Source organism: Andrena cerasifolii, chromosome 8 (assembly GCF_050908995.1).
Source record: "Andrena cerasifolii isolate SP2316 chromosome 8, iyAndCera1_principal, whole genome shotgun sequence".
NCBI lineage: Eukaryota > Metazoa > Arthropoda > Insecta > Hymenoptera > Andrenidae > Andrena > Andrena cerasifolii.
This window is the reverse complement of record NC_135125.1, coordinates 14,900,660-14,925,982: the sequence shown is the minus strand read 5'-3', so window position 1 is coordinate 14,925,982 and position 25,323 is coordinate 14,900,660. Positions and strand designations below refer to the sequence as shown.

At 41.2% G+C, this 25,323-nt stretch overlaps 3 protein-coding genes across 7 annotated transcripts; 1 reads left to right on the top strand and 2 right to left on the bottom strand.

Annotated features, from left to right (window-relative positions):
• The first annotated feature begins 1,244 nt into the window (after positions 1 to 1,244).
• On the top strand, positions 1,245 to 21,448 carry Ubr3 (Ubr3 ubiquitin ligase). Of its 3 annotated transcripts, none has more exons than XM_076818939.1 (29): positions 1,245 to 1,592; positions 2,384 to 2,597; positions 2,678 to 2,806; positions 2,879 to 3,144; positions 3,216 to 3,460; positions 3,533 to 3,650; positions 3,718 to 3,897; positions 3,981 to 4,207; positions 4,346 to 4,501; positions 12,871 to 13,052; positions 13,140 to 13,279; positions 13,361 to 13,503; positions 13,577 to 13,743; positions 13,859 to 14,102; positions 14,190 to 14,331; positions 14,407 to 14,511; positions 14,803 to 14,955; positions 15,148 to 15,323; positions 15,410 to 15,833; positions 15,918 to 16,063; positions 16,145 to 16,291; positions 16,372 to 16,680; positions 16,770 to 16,998; positions 17,081 to 17,290; positions 17,372 to 17,643; positions 17,707 to 18,054; positions 18,143 to 18,274; positions 18,349 to 18,488; positions 18,967 to 21,448. In XM_076818939.1, the coding sequence occupies exons 1-29, from the start codon at positions 1,352 to 1,354 to the stop codon at positions 19,082 to 19,084; spliced, it is 5,703 nt and encodes a 1,900-aa protein (XP_076675054.1). In that variant the 5' UTR covers positions 1,245 to 1,351; the 3' UTR covers positions 19,085 to 21,448. The 3 variants fall into 3 exon arrangements, with proteins under 3 accessions (XP_076675054.1, XP_076675052.1, XP_076675053.1); XM_076818937.1 differs by having other exon boundaries at positions 14,172 to 14,331; XM_076818938.1 differs by having other exon boundaries at positions 1,246 to 1,592; positions 14,172 to 14,331; positions 14,422 to 14,511.
• Orion (chemokine-like protein orion) lies at positions 4,702 to 11,951 on the bottom strand. Of its 3 annotated transcripts, none has more exons than XM_076818941.1 (9): positions 9,919 to 10,148; positions 7,255 to 7,870; positions 6,988 to 7,129; positions 6,771 to 6,911; positions 6,494 to 6,711; positions 6,195 to 6,415; positions 5,879 to 6,117; positions 5,682 to 5,811; positions 4,702 to 5,603 (listed from the first exon to the last, which is right to left on the bottom strand). In XM_076818941.1, the coding sequence occupies exons 2-9, from the start codon at positions 7,765 to 7,767 to the stop codon at positions 5,261 to 5,263; spliced, it is 1,947 nt and encodes a 648-aa protein (XP_076675056.1). In that variant the 5' UTR covers positions 7,768 to 7,870; positions 9,919 to 10,148; the 3' UTR covers positions 4,702 to 5,260. The 3 variants fall into 3 exon arrangements, with proteins under 3 accessions (XP_076675056.1, XP_076675058.1, XP_076675055.1); XM_076818943.1 differs by having other exon boundaries at positions 9,988 to 10,146; XM_076818940.1 differs by lacking the exons at positions 7,255 to 7,870; positions 9,919 to 10,148 and adding an exon at positions 11,051 to 11,951.
• A 482-nt stretch (positions 21,449 to 21,930) lies between the features above and the next one.
• LOC143372598 (small ubiquitin-related modifier) lies at positions 21,931 to 24,014 on the bottom strand. Its single transcript, XM_076818944.1, has 5 exons — positions 23,859 to 24,014; positions 23,668 to 23,736; positions 23,490 to 23,567; positions 23,042 to 23,113; positions 21,931 to 22,474 (listed from the first exon to the last, which is right to left on the bottom strand). Exons 1-5 carry the CDS (start codon positions 23,871 to 23,873, stop codon positions 22,412 to 22,414), a joined length of 297 nt encoding a protein of 98 aa, XP_076675059.1. The 5' UTR covers positions 23,874 to 24,014; the 3' UTR covers positions 21,931 to 22,411.
• Positions 24,015 to 25,323: the final 1,309 nt, after the last annotated feature.

Below are 25,323 nucleotides of genomic sequence, written 5' to 3'. Positions count from 1 at the left end.
TTTCGCTGTCCAATAAATGCGGATGTGCGTGGCATCGACGGCGATTATTGTACTAGTGCTTGCCGCAGAAAAGGAGAGATGTGGCAAGTTAACGGTCCCCTGATGCTATATCGTCTTGCCGTCAAAATTGATGAGGAAGGAAAAGATGGAGAGAGTTGTGTGTGACGGGACATGATGCCCACTGATATGGAGATTGCCGAGAGAATCCCCTGGGCTCCATGAGCCGCCTCTGACTTGAAAGGTTTCTTCATTGAAGCAGACTATCAGTTTCTTCTAACCCTGTGATTTTAACGTCAATATTCTCCCCTGATCCCGCGTGCAAGAATCGGGATTTTGCCCAGTGTCCACCGAACCTAAAACGGGCCCTGAGGCTTCAAAAACACCTCCCTGCCCCGGAGAGTGAGGGCCAGTTAAGATAGAGGAAAAAAGGGAGGAAGAAGGGCGGAGGAGAAGGAAGAAGGAGGGATCGGAGGGGGAGAGTGAGTATAAGTAGTTTTACTCTCTCTCTCTCCCTCTACTGTATATTATTTTTATTTCCCCGGCGTTCTCTTCCTTTTTCTTTTGTGTCTCGGGGTGTTTTGGAAAAACTCCATGGTTAACCGGGACTTACACACAGCCAAACTCTGCTCCCGACTGCTCCCAACAATGAGGGACGTTCTTTAAAACTTGTATTTATACGGTTCAGTCATCGAAGCAAAGCTTGTGAGAAATTAGTAGGAGTTAAAAGACCTCTGGAGGCGCTACCCCCGCACTAGCGCCACAGACCCAACGGGGGCGCGACGGGAACGTCACACTAGAACACTAGGTTAGGTTAGGTTTATTCTTTCTATGGTACAGCTTACAAAATATAATATTTCTGAATACACTTACCCAAAAGTGGCATTTCAAGAATAGTCATCTTACATCGCCCAACGAACTCTAGACCCTCCACTAGAGCACTAAAGAGGTGAGTATGCGCATCCGCCATATTGGGTCCTCTAGAGAGAGAGAAGATTATTGAGTATCCGCCTTTTTGGGTATTGTCAGATTCACTTTATAAACAAAATATGCGTTGTTGATATTGATGCATAGTAGCACGCCACATTATTAGAGTATTTTACTATATTTAAGTTTATATTTGGTTTATAAAGCGAATTTGACAATACTCGAAAAGGCGGGTACTCAATAATCTTGTTTCTCCAGAGGATCCAATATGGCGGATGCGCATACTCACCTCTTTAGTGCTCTAGTCACACCCGACTTGGCTGGCACGTTTGCCTCTTGTACACTGGTCATCCCCGGAGAGTACCGCAACACGTATCACAACCAGTGACAACCAGTGGTATCCTCGTGCGAGGTCAGGTTCTCAGCGATGGCCTCGACTTCCAGCACTTCGGCCCAAGTATTGATGAACAAGGGCAAACGTGGTGCAGCTGCGTACATCTATGCAGAATGTAGCAATCCAGCCCTCGACACTGGCTGTCCGCAGCACCTTAACGAGTTGTTGGATATACTCTTGAATCCGAGCAAGGCCATCAACGACTGGGAAACCATTGACTGGTGTAAATGGTTGATGGCTGGTGGCTGCACGCCGGACGAGTTTACTAACACAGGTAGAGAATATGGGCCCCGTTTCCTTGGGTTATGAAAGCAAAGGGATTATCGAATTCTGTGTGCCAAAGTAACTCGGAAATTTAGTTGATTCGTTGCTGTTAATGTTATATTTATTACGGGGTTTCTGAATATTTATATCGTTTATGCAATGTGTTTATTATTGTTGCTTGGATTTTATGTCATTTCCAGTGTACTGGGCTAACTGCTTTATGTACAGTCATTTGGAATGTTCCAAAGCATTATTCGAGGTGCTTGTTGTCTTATTCAGTTTCAAATCCATACAAACGAATATCGCCTATAATATCGTGTATATGCAAGTGGTTTACACGTTTAAGAAAAGGTATCACTCGATCCAGCTATATAGTTGAATCGAAGGGAGTGAGAAATATTGACAAACTTATTATTACCGATTACTCAATCATTGCGCAAGATTGTTAAAGGAAAAAGTTTACGATTGAATATTATTATAAAATCTATGATATAAGCCTAAAGTAAATTGCGTATTTGGCATGAATAAGATTATTCAACATACACACGTCGGAATGTGCAGCTATAGACACGAATGTATAGATGCGATAAGTAGCTTGGCAGATAGAACAATGAGATTCATTAAGCGTAACAATTAGTTTGAGCGCAATTACGAAGAATTATCTAAGAAATGAGTGTTCGCTCGGGGAACGTGTACGGCTTAACCAAATTGGAGGGGTTCTTATTAAATATCAACGTACTCTATTAATATCGCTTTGAGTATGTGAAACTTTCATAAATGTCTCATATATAAACATTTCAGTAAGAATGTACGATAATGCTACAATGTGTGGACTTGTGTGGACACCCAATTTTGTAGCATACCGCTGCCGTACTTGTGGTATATCGCCATGTATGTCCTTGTGTACGGAATGCTTTAAAAACGGCAATCACTATCGCCACGACTTTAATATGTTTCTTAGTCAAGCTGGTGGCGCATGTGACTGTGGCGATACGTCTGTTATGAAAGAAACAGGGTAAGGATTTCCATAAACGATTAACAAAAGACCGCCGAGACTATCTACGAAAGTACTATCTCGTCTGATTATTTCCATAGATTTTGCGACAAGCATGACCCGAAAGCTGCTGTTGATAAGACTGCCGCTCCTAAAGATTTATTGTGCGTGGCGGAGGCAATGATGCCTAGAATAATTCTCCGTCTTATTCAACATTTACGTGAAAATTGGTATGTTTGGTACCGCTAGATAAAACGCGTGCAAGTAGTTTATCTAACACGAATTTTCCTCATCTATTTTAGTAAAGTGGGCGCACCAGACTTTAGGGTTGCTATCCAAGACGCAGATGGATATTTAACCATGCTCCACGATCTGAACAAGATGGGCACGTTAATGAGGCATGTCATGACATCGGCGCTGACAAATCCACAGAAATATAGAGGTCTCATGGATCCTGCCGCCTCAACTGGGCAGTCAGAGTATGAGATATATTGTCAGGACAGCAATAGAATATACCAAGATGCAGTTAATTCGTTGCCGAACCCAGAACCGCCCGATGAATATAAAGGTAGGTGCTCGCACAGATTTTATCGGTAGGCGCGGGTGGTTATGTAGAGAGCATTTTACCTGTTGATTCAGAATGTGCGTCGTTGCAAGAACACTTGGAGCATACGACTTTCTTGGAAGAATTAATGTTCTGGACAGTCGCTTACGAGTTTCCGCAAAAGTTGGTTTGCCTACTGCTAAACATGTTACCAGATCCAGATTATAAGGAGGCACTTACTCGCGCGTTTGTGCTACATTATAGTAGAATTTCAATGATGCTCGAACGTTCTACAGATCCTGACACTTTGAGCAACAGAGTGGTTCACGTTAGTGTACAGGTGGGTATTGGTAAAGGAGCTCCTTGCGAATCGAAAGATTGTGTTCCGTGTACTTACCGTGTTACCTTTCAGCTTTTCAGCAACGAAAGTCTGGCCCTGAGAATGGTGGATCAATTAAAGTTATTACACGTTATGGTTATTAGTTTAAAGTACATGATGAGCAAGATCCTAATTCAAAATACCTTGCACGGTAAGTGTATCTATCACAACGTGTAGCACGTTACGCTTTAAAATGTAATGCGAACCCGTCTGTTCAGATCCAGATAAAAATTTTCATTACGTGGTGGACTGTGGGCGACAAGTGATGAAAGAGCACTGTTATTGGCCTCTTGTGTCCGATTTAAATAACGTCCTTTCACATAAGCCCGTAGCTGTGCGATTTATGAGCGACGATACACTTCTCGAGATGTGGTTCGACTTTCTCTCCATGTTCCAAGGTATTACTTATTTTCATTTGCGATCTATAATTAACCGTCGTGGATACAGACACCTCTAAAGTTGTTCGTTGCGTTTGTCACAGGAATGAACGTGAATCAAAGAGAGTTGAATCAGCACGTCGAGTTTGAGCCCAACACATATTATGCAGCGTTCAGCGCCGAATTAGAAGCTAGTGCTTACCCGATGTGGGCTTTGGTATCCCATTTGCGTGGCCCTGAGAGCGCAACTCTCAGTCGGAGAGTGCTCACGTTCTGTCTTATAGCATTGCAAGATTGGCTGGATGCTGTGAACTACACTCATCCGAATGTGGTAAATATTTAAACAATCGCTTAATACCATTTTTCTTCTTTTTCCTTTTTCTACTAGCATTTGCTTTCAATTAGTTTAATGGCACTATCAATTATAAATAGTATCGTAATGTTTCCTTGTGTTTTTTTTTTGTTACAGAGTGATAGCTTACAAGTGTCGTTTCATCTTCCACTACATCGATACTTTGCCGTGTTCATGTGTCAAGCTGTTCGTCAACAAGGAGCTACGCTAAATCACTTGTTACCACCTACGGATATGTTACACCTTCTAATGATGCATCCTCTGCGAGTTCAGGTGAGTACATTTCTCACTTCTCTGCATTCTCTAATTGCGTCGTAAAATGCAAATTCATTTCTCAAATTCGGCTGAAACCGCATTTAAACACCGGAATGGTATCTTTCACCGTTTGAAAAAAAGAACGTAGACTTGCAAAATGCAAATAATACTTTTCCATTACAAAGTTTCTTTTCAATTAAACTCGATCCAGGCGCATGTATATTGGTTTCATTTTTTTATTTATATTTGGTTAATAATAAATCACAGGATCTCGAGGTATCTATTTAAAAGACACCAGTGACAAGAAATCTTACATTATGTTATGCAATACTTGTACCAGTATCCATTAACAACATAACGTTAAAGAAAGTATAGGAATCCATCATTACAATTAAAAACGAGTTTTTAAAAATTTGATGAAAAATATCAGGATATATATACTTATTTTCCATACATCGAGAAATTATAGTTATTCGAGATTCTTAGTGAAGTGAATTGAAAAACAAAAATTTAATCTCAATTAAATGATACTTCGAATGCCTTATGCTAAAATGGCACAAAAAAAAAAAATAAGAAAAAGCTACTCGAAGAGCTACAAAAAGAATTGTTATTGATAATATAAATAGTAACTGTTCGGAAATTCCGTAAACATGTAAAGAAATGAAACATGCCACATTGTTAAACGTAAATCAACGAACCATTTATGCGATTAGAAGTAACATACGAAGAAATGTCACTGAACAGTAAGTCATTGGAATTGCTTGTATAGAAGTGAATTCATACTGCTTTTATTTCACTCGGTTGTGACGGAGTACCGATAATCGGTGTTTCGGGTGATAAATCGACTTGCAAATGGGAGGTGAAATCGTACGTAATCAGTTTTAACGCCACGTATCCTCCCGACCTCTTTCTGCCCTTATGAAAGATCCCAGCGCCCGCTATCGGGACCGGTCGTGTCGTTTCAAGTGGCTGAATGTCCAGGAAGGGTATTGTATTCTGCGCGGCGTCTGTCACGCGATCGCTGGGCGCGAAATTCAAATACTGATTCGCTTTCGAGTCTGGCAATGTTGGTAGAGAAAGACGGGTTGGTATATCAGGAGTCGCCAACACCAATTCGGTTCTGAAACCCAAAAACAACGGTTAAAAAACGTTGACAGGCAGCAATCCTGCTAACCCCGAAAGGATTTCCAGACTTTACCTATCAGTAACGTCATTGCTCAGCCAGAAACTCTTCTCGAGTGGGTGTATCAGTTTCCCCGTGGTGAAGTTGAACGGTGTTACCATTATCTCTAAATTCAAACGAGATCCCACTGTACGAAACTTGACTCCTGGAAAACGTATTAAAAGTTTAGTTGCTCTGCGAGCAAAGTAAAAAGTTTTATCACAACTGTATACCTGTTAGAAGGTGATCCTGGGCTGGCACTAAATCATCCAAATCCAAGCCCCTCTTTTCCCATGCCAGAGTGTGGTAATCGACGTTACTCTTGACATTACTGTCTAATACAGAGAACGCCTCTATTGGTTTCCAGCTGATGCTAGTTTTATTGATATTCCCACGTGCTATCAGCTCCCCTTCCTGTATTTGCATGTGTATGATCTGATTCACTTTCTTCAGCGCGATGCCTGTTATAACTCTGCAAACGAATGACGTGTGGTTATTCAAAGCCTAAATTCTCGAGAATGCTTGATACTTATGACAGAGATTATTTACTTATTGTTCGCCACGTCAGACATGACTTTCCGTAGGCTGAAGTATCGATCAGAGTTCGCACTATGATCATCGCAGTAGCAGAAGCAGTAGCTGCAATGCCAGAACAACCACCGCCACCAGCTATCCACCTTCGTCGTCCCTGCTCGGCAGGTGTCTTTGCTCCCGAATATTTTACCGTTCTCGTATTGTATGTATTCGTACCTTCGGTCACTGTTCTTGGCCTAAAAATTTATATTACGCACAATATGCTTCCTCTGTGCAGCTGAACATGAAAAAGTAGAGGGGGCAGCTTAATTTACCGAGGGACAAATCCACATGTCAGAGTCAATGTATTCGCAGTTCAATATTTTACCATGACACTTGCGCTGTTGCGCGCAGTATTGATTTTGGTAACAACCGTGCACTTTTGAGTATTGGTAATAAGCACAGTTTTCTTTGCAGTTCGAGTCCTTGTTCAGATCCACCTCATTTACGATATAGCCTTGGAATAGTTTGGTCAATTGGGTGTACGTTTCATCTGCAAAAAGTGTTTCGCTTGCACTTGTCGCATAAAACTATGTAAACATGCGAATGTACCTAGCTTTGGTGTCCGTGCGTCGCATCTCCAAAGGTCTCTGGGAGCGAAAGCCATGGCAGTCTTCACAGCCCTCACAGTCTCAGACGTTCTCACTGCATACTGCTCTTTTACCAGTTCCATTTCCTCGGTGAAGTTAGAACCTAGATTAGAGTCGTTACAGGAATGAGGTGCAAAGTCAATGGCAGCGCGCTTAGACTATTCTACCACATCTGCTACCTGGATGATAGAGTCGCAGTAGCATGTAAGAGAACTGGATCATGCTGTAGCCCTTAATCTCAGTAAGGGTAATTGTGCTGTACAGATTGTAGAGTAGTTGCTGAAGTGACTGTTGCTCGCTACATACTTGCATGGCTGCCTCCTGCGAACACAAAAAAAGTACATCCAATGAAGTCACAACTGCAGTTGAATGGAGCTACTGCGATTTTAGCCAATCGCAGAGGAATGTCTCTTGGGCATTATACTTTTAAAATGGCGTTGGTGTACCTGATAAGCTGAAACGAACAATTTGTCATGCACTATAAATTTAGTGACACGAGTCAGCGTGCCCGTAATGGACGTGTTCGGATCGTGCAGAACAATCTCCAAGAAGTCAGACAACTTTTGAAGATCGAGGTACTTGTGTTCGTCGATGATCTCCCGTTGCATTTGCCTGAAAACGTTGTACAGGCTGTCGATCTCCTTCAATTCCTTCTCTGTGCGGGCCCATAGCCAAACGGAACTCAAGGCATTTAAATAGTCGTAACCGCCGCTAGGGAACTTTTCGTCCAGCTCGTTACCGAAGGTCTTGAAACTCTGTATGAGTCGGATATACTTTTCGTCGCCGAGTCCTATCACGTTCAGGCTCGGGTTCAACAATTCCTTTTCCAACGCTTTTTCAAGTTGCAGCAGTTTGTGCCTCATTTCATCGATTTCCGTAGCGTCGTTCCCAAAATCGCCTCTCACTCCTATTATCGCAGAGAGGAAGAGCGAGTATACGAGAACTTTCATTTCCTCCATTTTCTATTTATGCACTCGATATATCGTCGATACTCTTCCCTTGTTCCTTCGTATAAATGAAATCTATTCAGTCTACTGTCGATCCATTTTGATGGTGCCTTACCTACACGCGAATACGCAAGTTGTAAAGATTCCACTAATAATGGTTGTGAATTATTCAGTCCCTCCGGGTTCCAATTCGTGGCTAGGGTTCCGATGTATTTGTTCGCGAGTAATTACGTTCCTCATTTCATATAAATTTTACCAAGAAGTAAGAAAGAAAGAAGTTTTACAGTATCGTAGAAGTGATTAACGTCGGGACATTTGCATTCGTACGCTCGCTAATAGAATAATGGTCCTTGAAACTTGTGGGAACAAAACATTTGAGTATCATTAATTTTGCAACTTGTATGCACGTGTGGCGCGTGTAGATATTCAGGGGGACGTGTGTGCACGTACCGCGCAGACTGCTTGTAAGGGTCTGGACGACCAAAAGACCTCACGACTTCAAAAATTTAATTCTTTTTGCTCGCGAGTTCACCGCCTGCTCTACTCGGCAAATTACCGTCGAGAGAACGATTTAGGAGTTGGATGATGCGAGGAAAAGGTGGTTAACAACAAAAAAAGGGTTTATTGGTATACCGTGTACTGCTTCCCGCTATGGCTCGAGCCCGAATACCCAAGCGATCGTGCAGCGACCGGCTCGCGCTTGCCGTCCATTTCAATTGTTCGTAAATCTTTGGCCCGGCCGAACGCAAATTGCCTTATATGGTCTGGTCTATGCGGTTTGACTTCTGTGTATCCCTGTTGCTTGAACCTTAATTTCGACAACGCAAAAGCATCGCACGTAAAAAAAATCGGATGTGTACAGCGGGCCTTATCGATGCCGTGGAGGTTCTCAATCCTCACCTTGCGTACAAGGGTTCTCATTCGCGAGGCGCGACAGGGTCGAATGTGATGATTACGTTAAAAACTAGATACGCCGCTACTCGTATTAAAATGTTATCGCATGTTTCCATCGCGGAAAGATCATGTGTCACTCGCGCCGCTGGATTTTCATCGCTTAGACTTTCAGTTCTCGATTAATCTTTTTCCAGGGGATCACATTTAATGAATTTAAAGTGAGCCATATCCGTGGGCAATTATTGGCACTTCCGCTGATTTGCATCCATTTAATCAGAGTTACTGTTTCATCCTACTTCATCTCAGTTTCATTGCAAATGTCTGGTTCGTCGCCGGTAAACATACTTTCGCGGAGAAATGCTTGGAAAAACTTTCCTTCCTCGAGAAATTGAAAAAAAAAGAGAATTTTGTTTGGGACAGATCGTTAATGGGAAAAAAAGTTGGCTCGATCGAATTAGACGCAGGCCCGCCAAAGGTTTCTTTGTACGCGTTGAAATCTGATTACACTGTAACATTAAGGTTACCTGAAAAGGGTCGTCTGTTAAATAATTGTTTAGTTTAAGATTTTCACATCTTCCACGACACGAAATTTGTATGTGCCCTTACGATACCAGTTCCAAGTAAGCGCGAGATAAAGAGCAGTATTTGTTTTACTGCGATGTTACACAAAAGATATATTCTCGGTCAAGGTTAAGCGTCTGTGTAAAGTACAGCACGCAAATTCACGCGACTATGGTGCCAAATCGAACATCGTGTTTAAAATAATTACCGTTAATAAGAAAACATTAATGCATCTGGAATGGAATGTTCACTTATCTACCAATTATTCCAATTACTTTCTTATTCTTCGATTATCTCTAAATATATTCCAAACAATCTTCGTGGAACGCAGCTTTCGCATATTCGAACCGTTCGTATTTACAAACAGAGGCCGACTGGACAAGCATGCGCTCGAACGGTGTAAATACACGGAGAAGACGCGAGAAACTTTGAGACGGTACAGTTATAGTCGAGCACAATATCGTAAAGCAACATCTCCGAAGGATTCCCCATAAAATTTTATATACTCTCGAGCGGCTTTACACGCTTTTTAAAAATTAAAAACATCGAGCCAACGTTACCCACGACGATATTCGTTGTAAATAAATGGAAAGTAGTGTTTCCATAGCGTATGGAGGTCACGGAAGGTCAGTGAGATCGATCGCGCAGTGTTTCGAAAGGCGATAAACGAAAATTGGAACCCGAGAGATTTTGTTACAGTTGCCTTACACTGGGTCGCCTCGTGGCTGCAAAGAAATGATTTTAAGCTGCGCGGAGCCTGTGTCTCACGTTACGCACCGTTGCACAAACATTCGTCCGACGAACGTTTCTCGGAAAACAAATTGCCGAGCGTGCTTTTGACGCGACGGGAGAAAGCAGCAAAACGAACACTTTTCACGGTGGGCTCGGGCACGACTGAGAGTTCTGCATCATTCTACTGTCATTTTACTCTGCGCTCCCCCTTTCCGCCGTTCGCCCACCTCGAGAATGCGCATGCCCTTCTTTATTCTAGCTCAGCTCGTCGTTGAGCTCCGTTTATGCAAAGCGCACTGCATCCAGAGTCGTGCTTCCAACTGCTGTCATTTCGAATGAAAGGAATCGACTTATCCGAGAGATGGGAAAAATCTTTTGCCGAGTGAAACATTCTATACCAATGGACTGAGTACATCGATGCTAAAGGCTGTTTTCATGCAGCATTTCGAATCTGATAAAGCTTTTCTGACGAAAAGAGAGAAAAGCTACAGCTACTATATAATAGTTTGATTATCAGATCACGTTTGTTCAAAATACGGTTTCCGTGTTCTCCGTTTCCATTGTTCCTTTTGTCGAGTTCTCACAAAGAGCGGCTTCGCCAGAACAAGTTGCACGAACAAGGCAGACCATTGTGTTTCGATATTGTTTTATTTACTACATCATTTGTACCCTCTACTATTCTCGTTAGATTAGCAGAAAGTATTATGGACTATTTTACTTTATGATCGATACAGGACCACGTATTACTAAAATTTAGTGTACTCAATGTGGCACTATTGGAACGTTCTACGTTTCCAACGAGCGGTAAATTGAACAGTCGGATGTCACTTGATCATCACAATATCCCTACGCACCTAATACCACTCTGTGCTTAACAGTAACGAGATGGGGTTCTAGTTACGCATACCGAGATTACGTATAGCTCTTCGAAATGTATATCTATCAATTATCGACTACGATTCGTAATTTCTAGAATCTTAAAGAACCGTAGCTTTATTTATTCTACGTGTAAATAACGCGTGAGGGGGGGTCAGGTATTAGGAAATGAAATTTATTTTGCGATCGAGGAGGAAGATGCTTTAAAATCTAAAAGTTTCTCACTACTTACTTGCATCTTATTCGCCAGTAAGACGAGAATACTCGCGTTGAAGTCTGCGTCGGGATGTGGAACGAGCAATCGATGGATTCGTTTCAAGAGATCGGGAAGGGCGCCCGATCTGGAAGAGACACACGTCCTGGCGAAATCTTCCAGTGTGTATCTCTCGTATTTCGTGGTCGCCGTAACGTACATTACAAAGTTATAATACAGATCGTTGATTTGGCCGATGTATTGGTCTAGCATACGTAGATTTTGATCCAGTTTCTCTTGCAAAGGCAGATCGGTTAGAAGCTTGGCCACTACCGCGTCCACTCGCATCTCCATTCTATTTTGATAGATCTCGATATTGTCCGACACTCTTGATATACTATTCCTCAGCTCTTTCTCCATTCTGTAAACAAATGGCAAGGTGTTCTCCTCGTCCCCAGGAGATTTGGGACGTATCATCTCCCATGACTCGAGGACGTCCCTCATGGTGTCAACGCCGAATCGTAATATGTCCTTTATGTCCATAATGCTGAGACCGTCGAAACTGTTGGCGTAACCTCCGAAGCTGAGCATCAGGCAGACGCAAACTATTTTCGAATTACTAATCGCCGCCATTTTCCTCGACAGAACTTAAACCTATGACCGAGATAAGAGGATTCCGATAGAAAGTAGCTTCGCGATCCTGTGGCACATGCAATATCACTGATACAAATCCCGTTCGACTTCTGTTCGCCTTTCCCGGCAGAACGGCGAGAATTCCTTTGTCAATGTCGCGAGAGCTACGAACCAGTCATGGTAAAAGTAAGAGGCATTTTAAGGGAATGCTTGAGGAATTAATCACGCGCGAGAGTCTCGGTCGGGCACCTCCAGGACTGAGAGTATCTCCTCGCTCCTCGTCCATTGACGGCTGTTGAGTCGTACCGAACTGACAACACAGCGTTTGGTAATGCCTTCCAGTGAAGGGATTGGTCGGTTTAGTGGGGGCCATACCACGAAATCTACGAATCAGCCACACACAGCCGACAATGGGAACCGCTCAGAAGCATTCCCGCTATATTTTAGGTTTAGATGTTTCGTACACGTTACCCGTTGCTATGCACATGGCATCCAACAGAATATTATGATTCATCTCATTCTTCCCATGAATATATTATCAAAAATTGATGATTCACAAAAGGCGATGCTTTTTCTCGACCTTGTTCACAATGTTCCAGTTTTTTTTAAATAAAGGTTATTGAGAATTTTATATTTTTTTTTATGCGTTGTATGTATGTGGGAATAATTATGAATCAAACGAATGATTCAAATTGGAGGCGGTGAGGGACTGTAATGAGATAGTCATAGCAGCTGATATGAAAGTCTCTCCATCAAGAAACTGTTTAGGCTTCGGAAGTTCCGTTACATATATACTTACTTATCATGCATACGTTATAAGTAGGAATGGGTTTCTCAAGGCGTCGAAATCTCGAAACCCAAGAAAGTTTGGAAGTTCGAATTTTGAAAATTCGAAGCCTTACAAAATTTCGGATTCGAATTTCGAGAATTTAAGAATTAGGTTCGATCCCACTGCTAGTTATAAGACAACGTCTTCACAGATATTAGATCAACTGACACAGTTAGATAATCTTTATGAAAGCAATTTTTATTTCAGCTGTATATTCTTATCCCTCCTAATTAGTTTCCTCCGAAGCAACTACTTCCTATTAAATCCAAAAATTGTTCTGCCCCGTCTCAGCACTATCATCTAAGATCTTTGCAGCATTCAGTCCGATCCACATTTTTGTTACACCTTCATTTCGAATATTTTGGAAATTTGACCGATACGGTGAATTATTATTCAGGTTGCCTTCTATGAAATTTCAAATGGATTGTGGGTGCGCAATGGACTTCAGATTAAGGGTCAAGCTATGACGTACATACAGTGCAATTTCTGCAACTCCATGGTCGACGCAGACCTGTATCTTCTGCAAGTGTGTGCGAGCAAGCTGCAGCCGGGCGTCTTTCTGAAAACTGTCATCGAAAAGTAACTGTTTCATACGCTAATGAATTTACATTCTTAATATTTCTATGCTTAGAGTGGAAAGTAAGCGACAATTATTTGTTTCATTAGGTTCCACATAAAGGAATGGATGAGCCTTTGTTTGTATCGCACGCCTCAGTATAAATACGTAGAAGGAGAGCATGATACTCCTATGTTAGAAAGCTGCTTAACATTTCTAGCTACATTGGTTAATGTTCGTACGAATCTAGGTAAGTCCTTATATTATGGTCTTGCTGTTACGACAATGTGGAAAGCTTAAATCTGAAATCGATTGTAATATAACTGTTTAGGTTTATCCGACCCCGAGATGTCATGCTTAGAAATGGTTACTTTATTATGTATGGGAGATAAGACTCATAGCCAGTTAATGGAGCTGATGCCAGAACGCTGTGGCACCACCCAAAACAGAGACTTCGAATCTGTATTAGCAGATGTACGTTTTATCATTCATACTCTTCAATTCGCCTCATTTGTGCTATTATATAACTACGTAATACCATTTACAGATAGCACATTATAGAGCCCCGAATCTAGAAGCTAGCGGAAACATGCAGCAAGGAATGTATGGCCCTAAACCACACGTTTGGGATGAATTATTTGATCCCCTACATGTTTCATTGAGAGGGGTGCCTAGAAGAGACTTTCAGATATCAATGGATCGTTTCACTGAATAGTAAGTTACAGATTCTCTCTAAATACGCAATCTGTAAGAGCCTTTCGTTAATTTTACCACCATAAACATTTACTTCCCTCTACTGTTTGTTGCTGAAAATATCCGTTCGTTTTAGCGTGAAACAGTCAGGTAAACTAAAAAATAGCGCAACACCGTGGCCACCATTCAGACACCCTGCTCCTGTCTCGCCCGATTATGATGACCCACGGATTGTATTACACACCAGAGTCTTTCACGCCATGATTTTCATAATTCTTTACAAGGCTGTGTATGGACATAACGTATCGGAGTATGGAATGGCACTGACCATTTACTTATTAGAGATGGCAGTAATTACTGCGGAAATACCTGACAAATCTGTAAGTGACTAATAATTTCTGTCTGTGGTTACCGATTAATATTGTATCCCCGTTCGTCTCCTTTACCAGGCGAATCCTTTGTGTCAGTACAATGTAGACGGGTCGTTTCGAGTGATAAAAGATATGGATCTGTCTAGTTGGTATAAAAGTGATAATTTGTCTGAAAATTTGAGGACAGTGATACCTCGGGTTATTCTAGTCGAAGAGTCAGAGCCGAACACCTCGGACAGTAAGTAAAATAATCGATGAATTCCATCATCTCCGCTTGCATCTGTCGAATTCGCTGTCCATATTTTAAATTCAGTTGTTTCTACTGTAGGTGAATTTGAGTGGGAAAGTTCGGACGAGATGCCTGACATTTTGACTCTTCCATCCTTACCTTCTCTACCCGCTTTACCTGGAGCAGATGGTGAGATTTATATCTTCGTATATTAATTATTGAACCGTCCTTGCATTTTCTTTCGAGCAAAGGTAAAGCTTTGTACATAGATATAAGTATTCAGAACAGTCCACTTATATCTTATGTAAGTCCTCGCAAATATCTTGGCTTGCTTCACAGTGCGCTGTAGCGTACATTATACTTTATGCATGAATTAATATACAGCCAAGATATTTTTGTTATAAGATGGTTGTTTTGGTGTCGATCAGAATTTAATATCGTATTGACGTTAGTTTTATTTCTCTCTTTGTTACTTTATAGCCCAATTTCATATGACTATCGCACCTGAAGATGGAATTGTTGCTATATCAGATGGTAATAGCGCGGATGATTTAATACCTCTACAAAGAGCTCTGCCAGCATCCACCGAAGAATCCATGGCCCTTGCTCTAGAACCACCTCCTTCATTAAACAGTACGTTACTCTCATTCTTTTTCACCCAAAATGTAGTATGTCGCATAAACTAAGAGTGCTTCCGAGAAATACCAATCAGAATAAATATTAACGTCTTTTTTTTAGAAAAAATCAGTGTATATCTAAAACACTCGAGAAATACATCACACTGATACTTTACATTTAATTTTCATCATTTTCATTGTACCATAGTTGGTGGTCAACCTGCACTACCACCTACCCCTCAGCGACCCGCCGTTATGGCTGGCAACGAAATAGTTGCTGCCCAGCCAGCGTATTCCAGACTGAGCACTTCTGGAGTAACAACGATCGAAATTGTCCCGTCTACATCCACTTCCCACAAACTCTTCAAGCGGAGAGATCCTCAGGTAACAGCTCTCTTTCATTTATACCGTAGCTCTTGAGCGTATCACGAGATTAAACTCGTTATTCGTCGATCTGTTTCCTGATTCAGGGTGGGCCGTTGCAGCCGCAGACAGTGAAAGTAGAAGAAAGCATAATTTCGTTACTATTGAAGCTGCACTCGCAGCTGTCCGGCGTCCCGGACAGTTACAACCCCAAACAGAGCGCAATATCGGACAACGAAGCTGGCAGTAGCTCAGCTGCGCAGCCGGAAGAATCACGGATCGGCGACGGCCCGTTCTTCATCGCGCAGCTGCTGAATAAAATAGCCAACCTAGACCCGATGTGTAAGGAAGCCATCGTTGAAACTAGAAACAAGCTGTGGCCGCGGATGCAGGAGTGCGAGGATAAGCAGCGGGAGAGGGAGCACCAAGAGAAGGAGGAGAGACGAAGGAAGGCGAAGGAGAGGCAGCAGAAGCTTATGGCCGAGTTCGCCAACAAGCAGAAGCAATTTATGGAGAAAGCGATGAAAACAGGTGAAACAGCCGGTGGGACTTCAACTATCGTTGATAGGGGGTTTCTGAATTATGTGAATTGTAACGCGCCCTTTGGCTTTTCAGACGAAGCAGGGGTGTCTGGTATGGATTGGGATCAAGACGACAATACAACCAAGCTGACTAGCAAAAAGGAATACGATTGCGTGATTTGCAATCAAACTACTCCCAGCAGCGAAGATGTGCCAATGGGTCTCGTTGTATTAGTTCAGGTAATGTCGATGAACGTATTTGAACGGGGGAGCTGGATTCTTATTATAATAGTAATATAATTGCTATTCTTCTCCTTCTAGGCAACAAGTGTTATTGGCCACGAGCGACAGCAGTCAGAGAGACTGGTTCTACCCACATCCGACGAAGATCCTCCTATATTAAAGGGTGACACGCGCGGCGCCTACTTTGATCGCAGAACGGACGAGCTGAATCGTCATTTCGATACTGTAAGCTGTTAAATCTTAAATCGTAATATCCCCTGGCGATGATAACACAGGCTGTGTAACCTCTTATTCGATCACTATAGCTTTCGTGGCTGCTGGCTGTTAATTTGGGCTGGGAAGGCGGAGTTCACGTTCAAACGTGTGGACACCACCTGCATCTAGACTGCTTGAAGTCGTATTTGCAATCTCTCCGTAACCAACAAAGACAGCAAAGTTTCGCTACAGACAGCGGTGAATACCTGTGCCCCCTTTGTCGGCAGTTGGCCAACTCTGTGCTCCCGCTCTCCCCGCAACTGGGAGAATGCGCGGCAGTGGTACGGTCCCGCCACGCGTCCTCTGCTACGATACTTTCCGAGCTGCACAACTTTTTGAAGGAGATACCGCAGAATCCTGTAAGATTTCTTTTTCAAATTCCAACCGATTACTGGCGGCTCTCGACATTATATCCGTAATTTAATGCGCTACTATTTGTGCTGTTTAGATCTCCACGAATTTGGCTGTGGCAATGGGAAAGGCCATGGAGGATATGACCAGTTGCACATACTTGAAATATAAACAAAAGAACTGTTCCCCTAGTCACCAAAGCTTGTTTCTCTTTGTAACTTCCGTAGCTCGAACCAATTTTGAAGTCGAGCTTGTTCAACGTGGTGGGTCACTGTGCGTTACGCAACCCACTACGACACCTTTAACGCCAAAACGTGATTGCATCGGTAAATACGTCTGTTCCGTTTACAGGGATCATTTAATGTCAATCAAGAATGCTACGTTTCATACTGCTTTTCTTACTTTCAGTTGCACTTTTACACGTGCTGGCGGTGCATGCAAGAGTATTGACAGCCTGGCCGGTGCAGCACACCTTGCAGCAATTATCCGGAATACCTGCCGAGTCTGCCCCTCGACTCGCCATAATACCACACGGAAAGGAAGTACCTTTACTCCTCAGAGATCCAACCGCACTGCTGCTACAATTTATATTGTTGCTGCCCTTGCATTTGGATCAAAGTGAGCACAAAGATAATGCCGTCTGTAAACGGTTCTTCGGCGACCCTGGCATACCGTACTAAATGCTCCATTTGTTTTCAGCGTATTTCTCTAGCGTAGTAAAGGTAATCTACAACTTGTTGTACTATCAAGTGATATTACAAATAAGTTGCGGCCTCACCAAAGCAGAGAGGGAGACGATTTTAAGGAGAGAATGCCTCGAACGCAGCCCCACGTCCTCGGAAGCTATACTCTATAGAATTATCAAACTTTTCAATGATTCTCCGCTATATCGTTCAGACGATACCTATAAACCATCTACTTCATCGTCCACCCCGTACGCGAGAGTGAGAATGCACAATATCGAGCAGCAGGTGGGCATAAACGATCTATCACTTATCTGGGCAGCCTCCATTTAATGCATCATGCCGTTTCAGATACAATCCATGTGCTTACCATTTCTGCGAGTGGCCGCGTTGCTCCGTTACCACTTGTACGAGCAACCTCTGCCCTTAGTCAGGATACCGCACATAGAGTTCGTTAGATTAGTTTATTACCTGGAGTTGGTTTCGGAGGGCATGGACTGGAACATCTTCAACTCGACGGTTGCTTTGAACTGGCACGATAACGAAGCGAGCACCTCGGTGCCTCGCCTGTGGTGCTTTCAATTTCTACTTTTCGTGAATCAAAGCGACACGGCAAGGAATTTATTGATAGAACAACACATATCGTGGCACGTACCGAAGCTGCTCCGTCTTCCGAGGGAGTACGAGAAGATATTCACGGTACCAAGCCTGCTATTTTCTAGTTAAATGTTCCTCACCTCTGCTCGAATTTTATTAGATTGTGATACAATCTCTGTCTTCTCTTTAGTATTACCACGAGCGCCAGTGCCACCAGTGCCACTCAGTCCCGCAAGAAACCAGCATCTGCTTGTTGTGCGGTACCATTGTCTGCCTGAAACAAAACTGTTGCAAGCAGATGAATGTCTGCGAAGCTGTCCAGGTAAATGTTACGTTACACCCCCTTCTATTTTCAACTTTATTTAATTATAATTTATATGTAACGCTTTCTTGTAGCACTCGATCGACTGCGGAGGTGGGACCGGTATATACCTGGTAGTTACGTCCACTTACATTATCGTGATTCGCGGTCGACGAGCCTGTTTGTGGGGGTCGTTGTACCTCGATGACTTCGAAGAGGAAGATGGGAATCTGAAGTACGTAATTCGACTTCTCTCAAATAGTTCTTTGGACGAATTTATAATTGAACACATTACTTTAGGAGCCAGCCTTAAATTATGTAAGGCTTTTTTTGCGGGGGGGAGGGTCGCAAATTTCTTACATTGTCTTACACGGGGGGGAGTCAGGTAGCGTCCTACGTAATATTTTTTAGACCTAATTTTCAATAAATACAAATTCTATCATTAATGTTCCGGAAAAGTAGTTTTAGTTTAAATTTCCCGAAACTGAGTTCAATGAATTATATAAACCTTTAAAAGAATTTTAATAACTGAAAAATGAAGTGTAGAAAATATTACGTAAGGAGGGGGTTGGAATATCAAACCTTAGGAATTCTTATACTGGGGTAGGGAGGGGGTAAGAATTCGCCAAAATTACCCTTACGTAATTTAGGGACGGCCCCTTATCATCGACAGATATTAACAGGCTGTTCTGTTTGTTAATGTCCCATTATAGACGCGGCAAACCTTTGTACCTAAGCCAAGACAGATACCAATTGTTGGAACAGCAATGGCTGGCGCACAGGTTCGACCACACGAAGAAGATGTGGGTAGGGCACCGCGACGCGCTGTGACCTACTTCTACGGCGTTACGAAAACCGATTATTTCTCAAACGAGTCGAAGACTTACAGCACGTTTATTTCCCCGTTAAATGCCTCGCCAAGAAGTAACAGCGCTTTAAGAAATTAACACAGATCGCTCGAGTACTTTACGGATATTATATATTTATTACGATGCAAGTAAGTAGGCACGATATTTGAATGAAAGCATGTATTACAAAAAAAAAAACGAAGAAGAAAATGCGGAAAAAAATGAGACCGATAATGAGGTGAGAGCTGAACTAATATCGCTTATAGTCATTTAACATCTGACAGACTATATCTGAGAAGAAAATGTATGTTTTGAATTATATCTTGTACATTTTATTTAAGAACATATACATATATATATATATATATATAGATATATATACATAAATTACGTTCTAAATAAAAAAAAGAAAAGTACTTATCTAGTGTGTAGCATTTGTACTTCGGAGATGGAAAAACGATTGAATTTCTTGGTCAGAATTTCGGTTGCGCTAGGAGACGGAGAAATTGTTGAAAGTGAACGCTTTCATTTTATTATTCTTATCATGATTATTAACGAGATAATTTTTCGATTGTTAAGGAGTATTGAACTCGTGAGTCTTTTTCTTTTCTCTCTCTTTTTTTTTTAATGTGATGAAAAAATACAAAAAGGGAATCCGTTACGTCCTATAATTTATTACTGTAACTGTTCTATCGATAATTAAAGTCTATTTTAAAACCTTGTTTCTGTATTTTGGATCATTCAGAAATAGAAGTTTCTGGTTTGCCGTTGTTGCTCATCATTTGTAAAATTGCGAGGTGCAGAGCGCGTTGTGCTAGATTTGCGAACATGACAAAATCAAAGACTGACGTCTTCATTGTAAGGACTGCTTCTGAATAAGTTCAAATAACGAACCGCGGGGCTCGATTCTCTGTTCGCATCTCGCGAACCGCTTCATTTCAATCGAGCCTGAATCGTTGGGGCAAGAGCAAGCTACGAGATCTGATTGCGGGCGAATCTTTAATTACAAGGTGAAGGGGATGCTATTCTTTGGTATATACGTTAAATTGGCAGGATTATTATTCTAACCAGTTGCAATTCTGTACAGCGAATATTCTCAATTGTAGGCGAGAATGACGTGCAAATTCTGCTCAGACTATTCAAATCAACACCCTCTCGTTACGAAGAGTAACACGATCAGTGTCGACAGTATTGCAACCAGTGAGATTGTTTTTTATTAACGCGACGTAAATGCTGTGTAACGTTCTCGTGTGAGAGAAAACGGGAAATATGACTTTCTTTCTGATTCGATCGAGCAAGCGAACTGCGCAGCAGTCGGTGGGAAACTAGGATATCTGTCACGGATCCGGTGGCAATATTTGATGCATTATTTTTCTGTATGCATATATTATATGGGCTGTGTATAATTAAACTATATAAATTCATTTTATCGAACGAACTATTTATCTACTTGCTGATTTCTTCGCACCGGTGCATAAATGTTAAGACATTAAGCTGTGGCGAATAAGTTGTTGTCGCTTCGGAAGAAGCAATTTACGCGTACACTTATGTAATTAAAGGCGTAGGACTTGAAAACTTCACTCTGTTATGTATAATTTGATACGCAACGAGATGTTGCTTGTAGGGCGCGAAGCTTCCTTCGAGGGTTCTGATCTTTTTGTGATACCACGATTATTCGAGGCAGGAAATTGCTTCTTCTAGACTCTAGACGTAGGATCACTGTAAATATGTAATAATGATAGAACGCCACATACTAGGATTACTAGTTAACGCAAGATAATCTGTATATAGTCAAACTACTTTTAGGAATATCAACTTATATTAAGGATTTACGAATATCACGTTAGAGTGTTAAAAGGAAAAAAAAAACAAAAAAAGCAGTGACTAATAATAATAGTAATTATCGACTCTGTTCTATGTATAAATAAAAACAGTTCTATTAAATTCAAAACCTTCCCTTGTGATCCGCAAACATTATTTCGTCGACTGTTCTCTTAAGCTGCATGTAAAGTAAATGGAGAAAGACGAAGAATTATTTTTATTTTTCCGATAATTATTACAGGTATTTTATGCTACCGACAGATGTAAACATGATTGTGAAATGGTTGAAGCTCAGTAAACGTAAATCTAATCATTATTACAACGTTGTTTATATCAAAATCCATTTTATGCCTTTATTACGAAAAACGAGAATCTAGTTATATGGGAGCGTTCTTATCATTAAATATATTCTAGATTTCGTAAAAGAGAATACTACTAAAGTAATGTTATTACTATATCTTACTTATTTTCTCTAACTATAAACATGTCTATTATTTAAATTGTTTTCATTGCTGTAAAAAAAGAAGATTACGTTGCTTGAGAAAAGCGAGTCGTTCAAATATATAATAGAAGACGAATGCCGATCAGTTTTTAACACGATAGTAATGAAAACAAAAACTATATTACTTATCTGTACAAGAATAAGTTTTATTACAATTTATAGAAATTTTGTTCCGTCGAATCATCGAGTAAGTACCTATTCTGTAATGGGGATGCCCATGGAAGTAATGTTTCTAAATGAAAATTCCAAGCAGTTTTAGGCAGCAATAATCTGCACGTCTCGAGTCTGAAATTCTAATCTCGATGTTACTCAAATCGCGACCTTGAAAATTGTAAGATAAAGCATCCACATTACTTACATCGAATTAGGTACTCCATGATCCTAAAAAGAAAAAAAAGAATCGAAAAGGAAACGAATTGTTTCTGTTTCATTCGTTCAAGTTTCTCGAAGTTAAAAAAGAGCGCTTTCGCTGCTGTTACAAATTACATTGAAAAGGCAGAGGGAAATTATTACAATTACTTCTTTTATTATAGATGTACCTTAAACGCAACAATTTTGTTAAATCATATTCGTATTATATAATAGTTACCTTGCTCCGATAACAAAATTAAAACATTACTCTCGAAAATTCTCGCGATCTAAATCTAAGAATTCAGAAGTTCGTGAAATGCGGATACATTGGCGGATATTACTAATGGACAAAACGCGCGACATTAACGCATAATTCTTCCTTGCTTTCTTTTTTTTTTGCTTTCCTTTTGGCGTGAATGAATGTATAACATCATATGAAACTGACTGTCGATGGTCCTTAAACTTGCCTCGTTACAGGAATGTAGAAGAGTACATCGAAATGTTACGTAAAAAAACCCAAATTACATAATGTTTCTTTTTTAACATACATATACATACTGATAAACTTGTCCATTTCTTTAGGATAGTCACTTTCACTTTAAAAGGTATTAAAACTGAATAATAGATTTAATTTCTTCAGTAGTGACCACCTGTTTGTTCTTGGTACACCTCAATAACATCATCGTTTTCCATTTCCAGCTGAAAGAAGGAGGTCACATATTACAATGTTTGTTAAAGCACAGCTTCGTCTCGCGACGCTTCATTCTGTAGCTAGTAAATAGTTATTAGAATTAGTCTTTTAAACGAGCCCGTTATTACTAACAAGCTTTCTTATTCTAAGAATTATTTTACAGCAGTGTCTGTACGGCTGTACTTCCGAAAGGGACCGGTGGCCGATCGAGATGAAACTTGGTGGGTATTACAAGGGGTGTGGAAAGACCCCAAATATAAAATTTTAGCTTCGGCAATTAATGTGTTCAAAAGATACAGGGGTAATTGTGCATAAAAGGGTAGACCTTACCGATTTTTTTTAATCACTTTACCACGGTCCCCCTCTTAAAAAAAATTGACAATATTTTATTAATATTTCGGAAACTAATAAATACCCGAAGCTACAATTTTAGATTTAGGCTCTACACCCCCTCTCCCTCCCTCCTCCCAAACCTCATCTCGATTGGCCACCGGTCCATTTCAGAATAATATCCGTATGTATTCACGTTACACCTTTTCCACTACTGTACTTAGAGATATGTGAATTTAAATTACCTGCTTCGGTGTTTCATCATCATTAATTCTTTTACCGTCGAAAAGAAACCTGAGCGACGTCATAGGAACACCCTGAATAAAATTTCGTAATTTATAATTCCCCTCCAGACGCACTGGACGTGTTTAACATTTCAAGCTTTACAAATGTACATGTACGATAAATAATTGTCCATTCCGGCATACTTTCGGATCGTCCGATTTCAACTGCTTCCACTCGTTACAAACATTTATGGACATACCTTGCTCGGCGCGTAACGAAATGCAAGCAGTAAGAATCTCTCGATCAATCGTCGTACATTCTATAAAACATAAAGCTACTTTCTACGAATCTTTGGATCCCTAAAGATCACGTCGAGCATTCTGTCCGTTAAGAAAAATCTATCACTACCGTTTCACCTTACTTCTATAAGCGTTTATTCTGAGAAAAAAAAATAGGCAGAGGACTAACCACACGGTCGCTGTAGGATTTCTTCAGTTTGCCCATTTGAGTGGTCATCTTTACCCTAAAGTGAATTTCATTGCTGTCCTAAAAAGAAGAAAAGAAAAGGAAATGAAACGATGAAGCCGGTTCCCGATTATCGCTGGTGGATAGCGCAGATGCGGTTGACCGAAAGGCGTGCTCTTACATTTCCAACGACTTTCAGCTTGATGTATTCGGAATTCGCGTCGCCTGGGCCGGCTTCGGGTTTTTGCTCCTAGTACAGGCAAGGTTAGACCGATTAGACTCAACGTACGATCGCACGCTCGGATCTTACGCCGTATTTATACAGCGGGGCGTTGTCGTTAACGAATCGCTCATTAAAATGGGGAGACCTACCTGGTTATCGGACATGGTAATTAATTAAATATAACAATTCTCGACCACGCGCCAGAACAGTAACCAAACACAAGCACGCAATATGGCGCCGCGCTTTTGTCAGTTTCACAGTCTTCTAAAAATAAAATTTTAACGTATAGCAGGCGGGTTCGTTCGAAAAGGCATCACCTTCTTGCCGTTCGCCGCGATTTCTGCAAATAGGTGCATTCCCTCGAATGCCGGGCGATAGCGTCGGGTTTTGCGTGATTAAATATTAAGTATTAAGTGGAAGGAAGGGGGGGCTCTTCCTCTTCTTTCATTGATTCTCTAACACTCCGTGATTGCTAAATACTTACAATAAAATGTTTCTACACCGGAGCAGAATTCAAATCGTGCAAATTTCGCGTCGTTATGGTGCTACGAGTTTGAATTTTTGAATTTTTTGAATCTGTAGTACATCGAGGGCGGAGATGGTTTCTTATTCTTACGTTACACAAATCACAAGTTGGTGATTCTTGCAATATCAGTTCCCGCTTTCAAATATGCAATATATTTTCTCATTACTACGGAATTATGTTATGTACATCTTCAAAGTTTTCATTAGCATAGTAATTTCAGCCTGATCAAATATATTTCGAAGTGACGATACCGAATCATTCGACGCCAATGCGCATTCATATGTTTTAACCGTTGAAGAACGATTCCCTGAAATGGATCGATTACGATCGCGCGTTCCAAAATGCCCGAATCGGTGATTTTAATGTAAATCCGTTTCCAAGTGCACATTACCGTAAGTGACGTCGTTCGTTACATAAGAATCAGATTTGAGGGGGCAATGCACTAGGAGATGGACGAACCACCTTGCAAATGAAGAGTAAATTACTTATCTCTAATTAAATAGGAAAATGTGCTAACGTATCCCCACCTCCCACTCGACCAATTCAGAGGAAGGCGATGTTGCCATTTTCTAGCGAATGTTATCTTGCTGATTTACAGTTATCTGTGTTATCAACGAAGCAGCTATGTTCATTTGTGGAGGGGATAGGCAAGCCGGTAAAGCACGACTCAAAGAGGATAATCTTATCCTCTTTGGACAAACCGAGCCAAAGCATAGCGTAGAAAAAGCCTGCTTACTATATCAAACTCTTACTCTAAACAAGTCAGACGTATACAAGCACGCAAACACCTTTCAGCATTTCAACTCATTGCAGAGTAGTTGCTGAGTTGGATGATGTTCATGAGCAGATGCCACTACATTTAGTTCTCAAATTATGGGTCGGTAACACAGTTTGGGTGGCGACAGGAACGTCCACAAGGTCATAGGTCTATCTTATATTTCGTCTGTGCCTTTGATTTCTCGCGAAGTCGATATTTCAGTTCGTGTGGCACAAACTCCCGTAAGATGTTTATCCCATACTTTGCCTGTGTCTCTAGTATTTCTATTAATGAACAGTGATCAATTCAAGAAGCATGCAGAAAGTTGCGT

Coding starts and splice junctions, on each gene's coding strand:
- Ubr3 (XM_076818937.1), top strand. CDS start 1,352: ATGGCCTCGACTTCCAGCACTTCGGCCCAAGTATTGATGAACAAGGGC. Junction 2,598..2,677: donor TCTGTTATGAAAGAAACAGG/GTAAGGATTTCC, acceptor TTATTTCCATAG/ATTTTGCGACAAGCATGACC. Junction 13,053..13,139: donor CTGAAAACTGTCATCGAAAA/GTAACTGTTTCA, acceptor TTGTTTCATTAG/GTTCCACATAAAGGAATGGA.
- Orion (XM_076818940.1), bottom strand. CDS start 11,644: ATGGCGGCGATTAGTAATTCGAAAATAGTTTGCGTCTGCCTGATGCTC. Junction 6,712..6,770: donor CGCACGGACACCAAAGCTAG/GTACATTCGCAT, acceptor CACTTTTTGCAG/ATGAAACGTACACCCAATTG. Junction 6,416..6,493: donor ACATGTGGATTTGTCCCTCG/GTAAATTAAGCT, acceptor ATAAATTTTTAG/GCCAAGAACAGTGACCGAAG.
- LOC143372598 (XM_076818944.1), bottom strand. Junction 23,568..23,667: donor AGCTGAAAGTCGTTGGAAAT/GTAAGAGCACGC, acceptor TCTTCTTTTTAG/GACAGCAATGAAATTCACTT. Junction 22,475..23,041: donor ATGATGAAACACCGAAGCAG/GTAATTTAAATT, acceptor TCCTTCTTTCAG/CTGGAAATGGAAAACGATGA.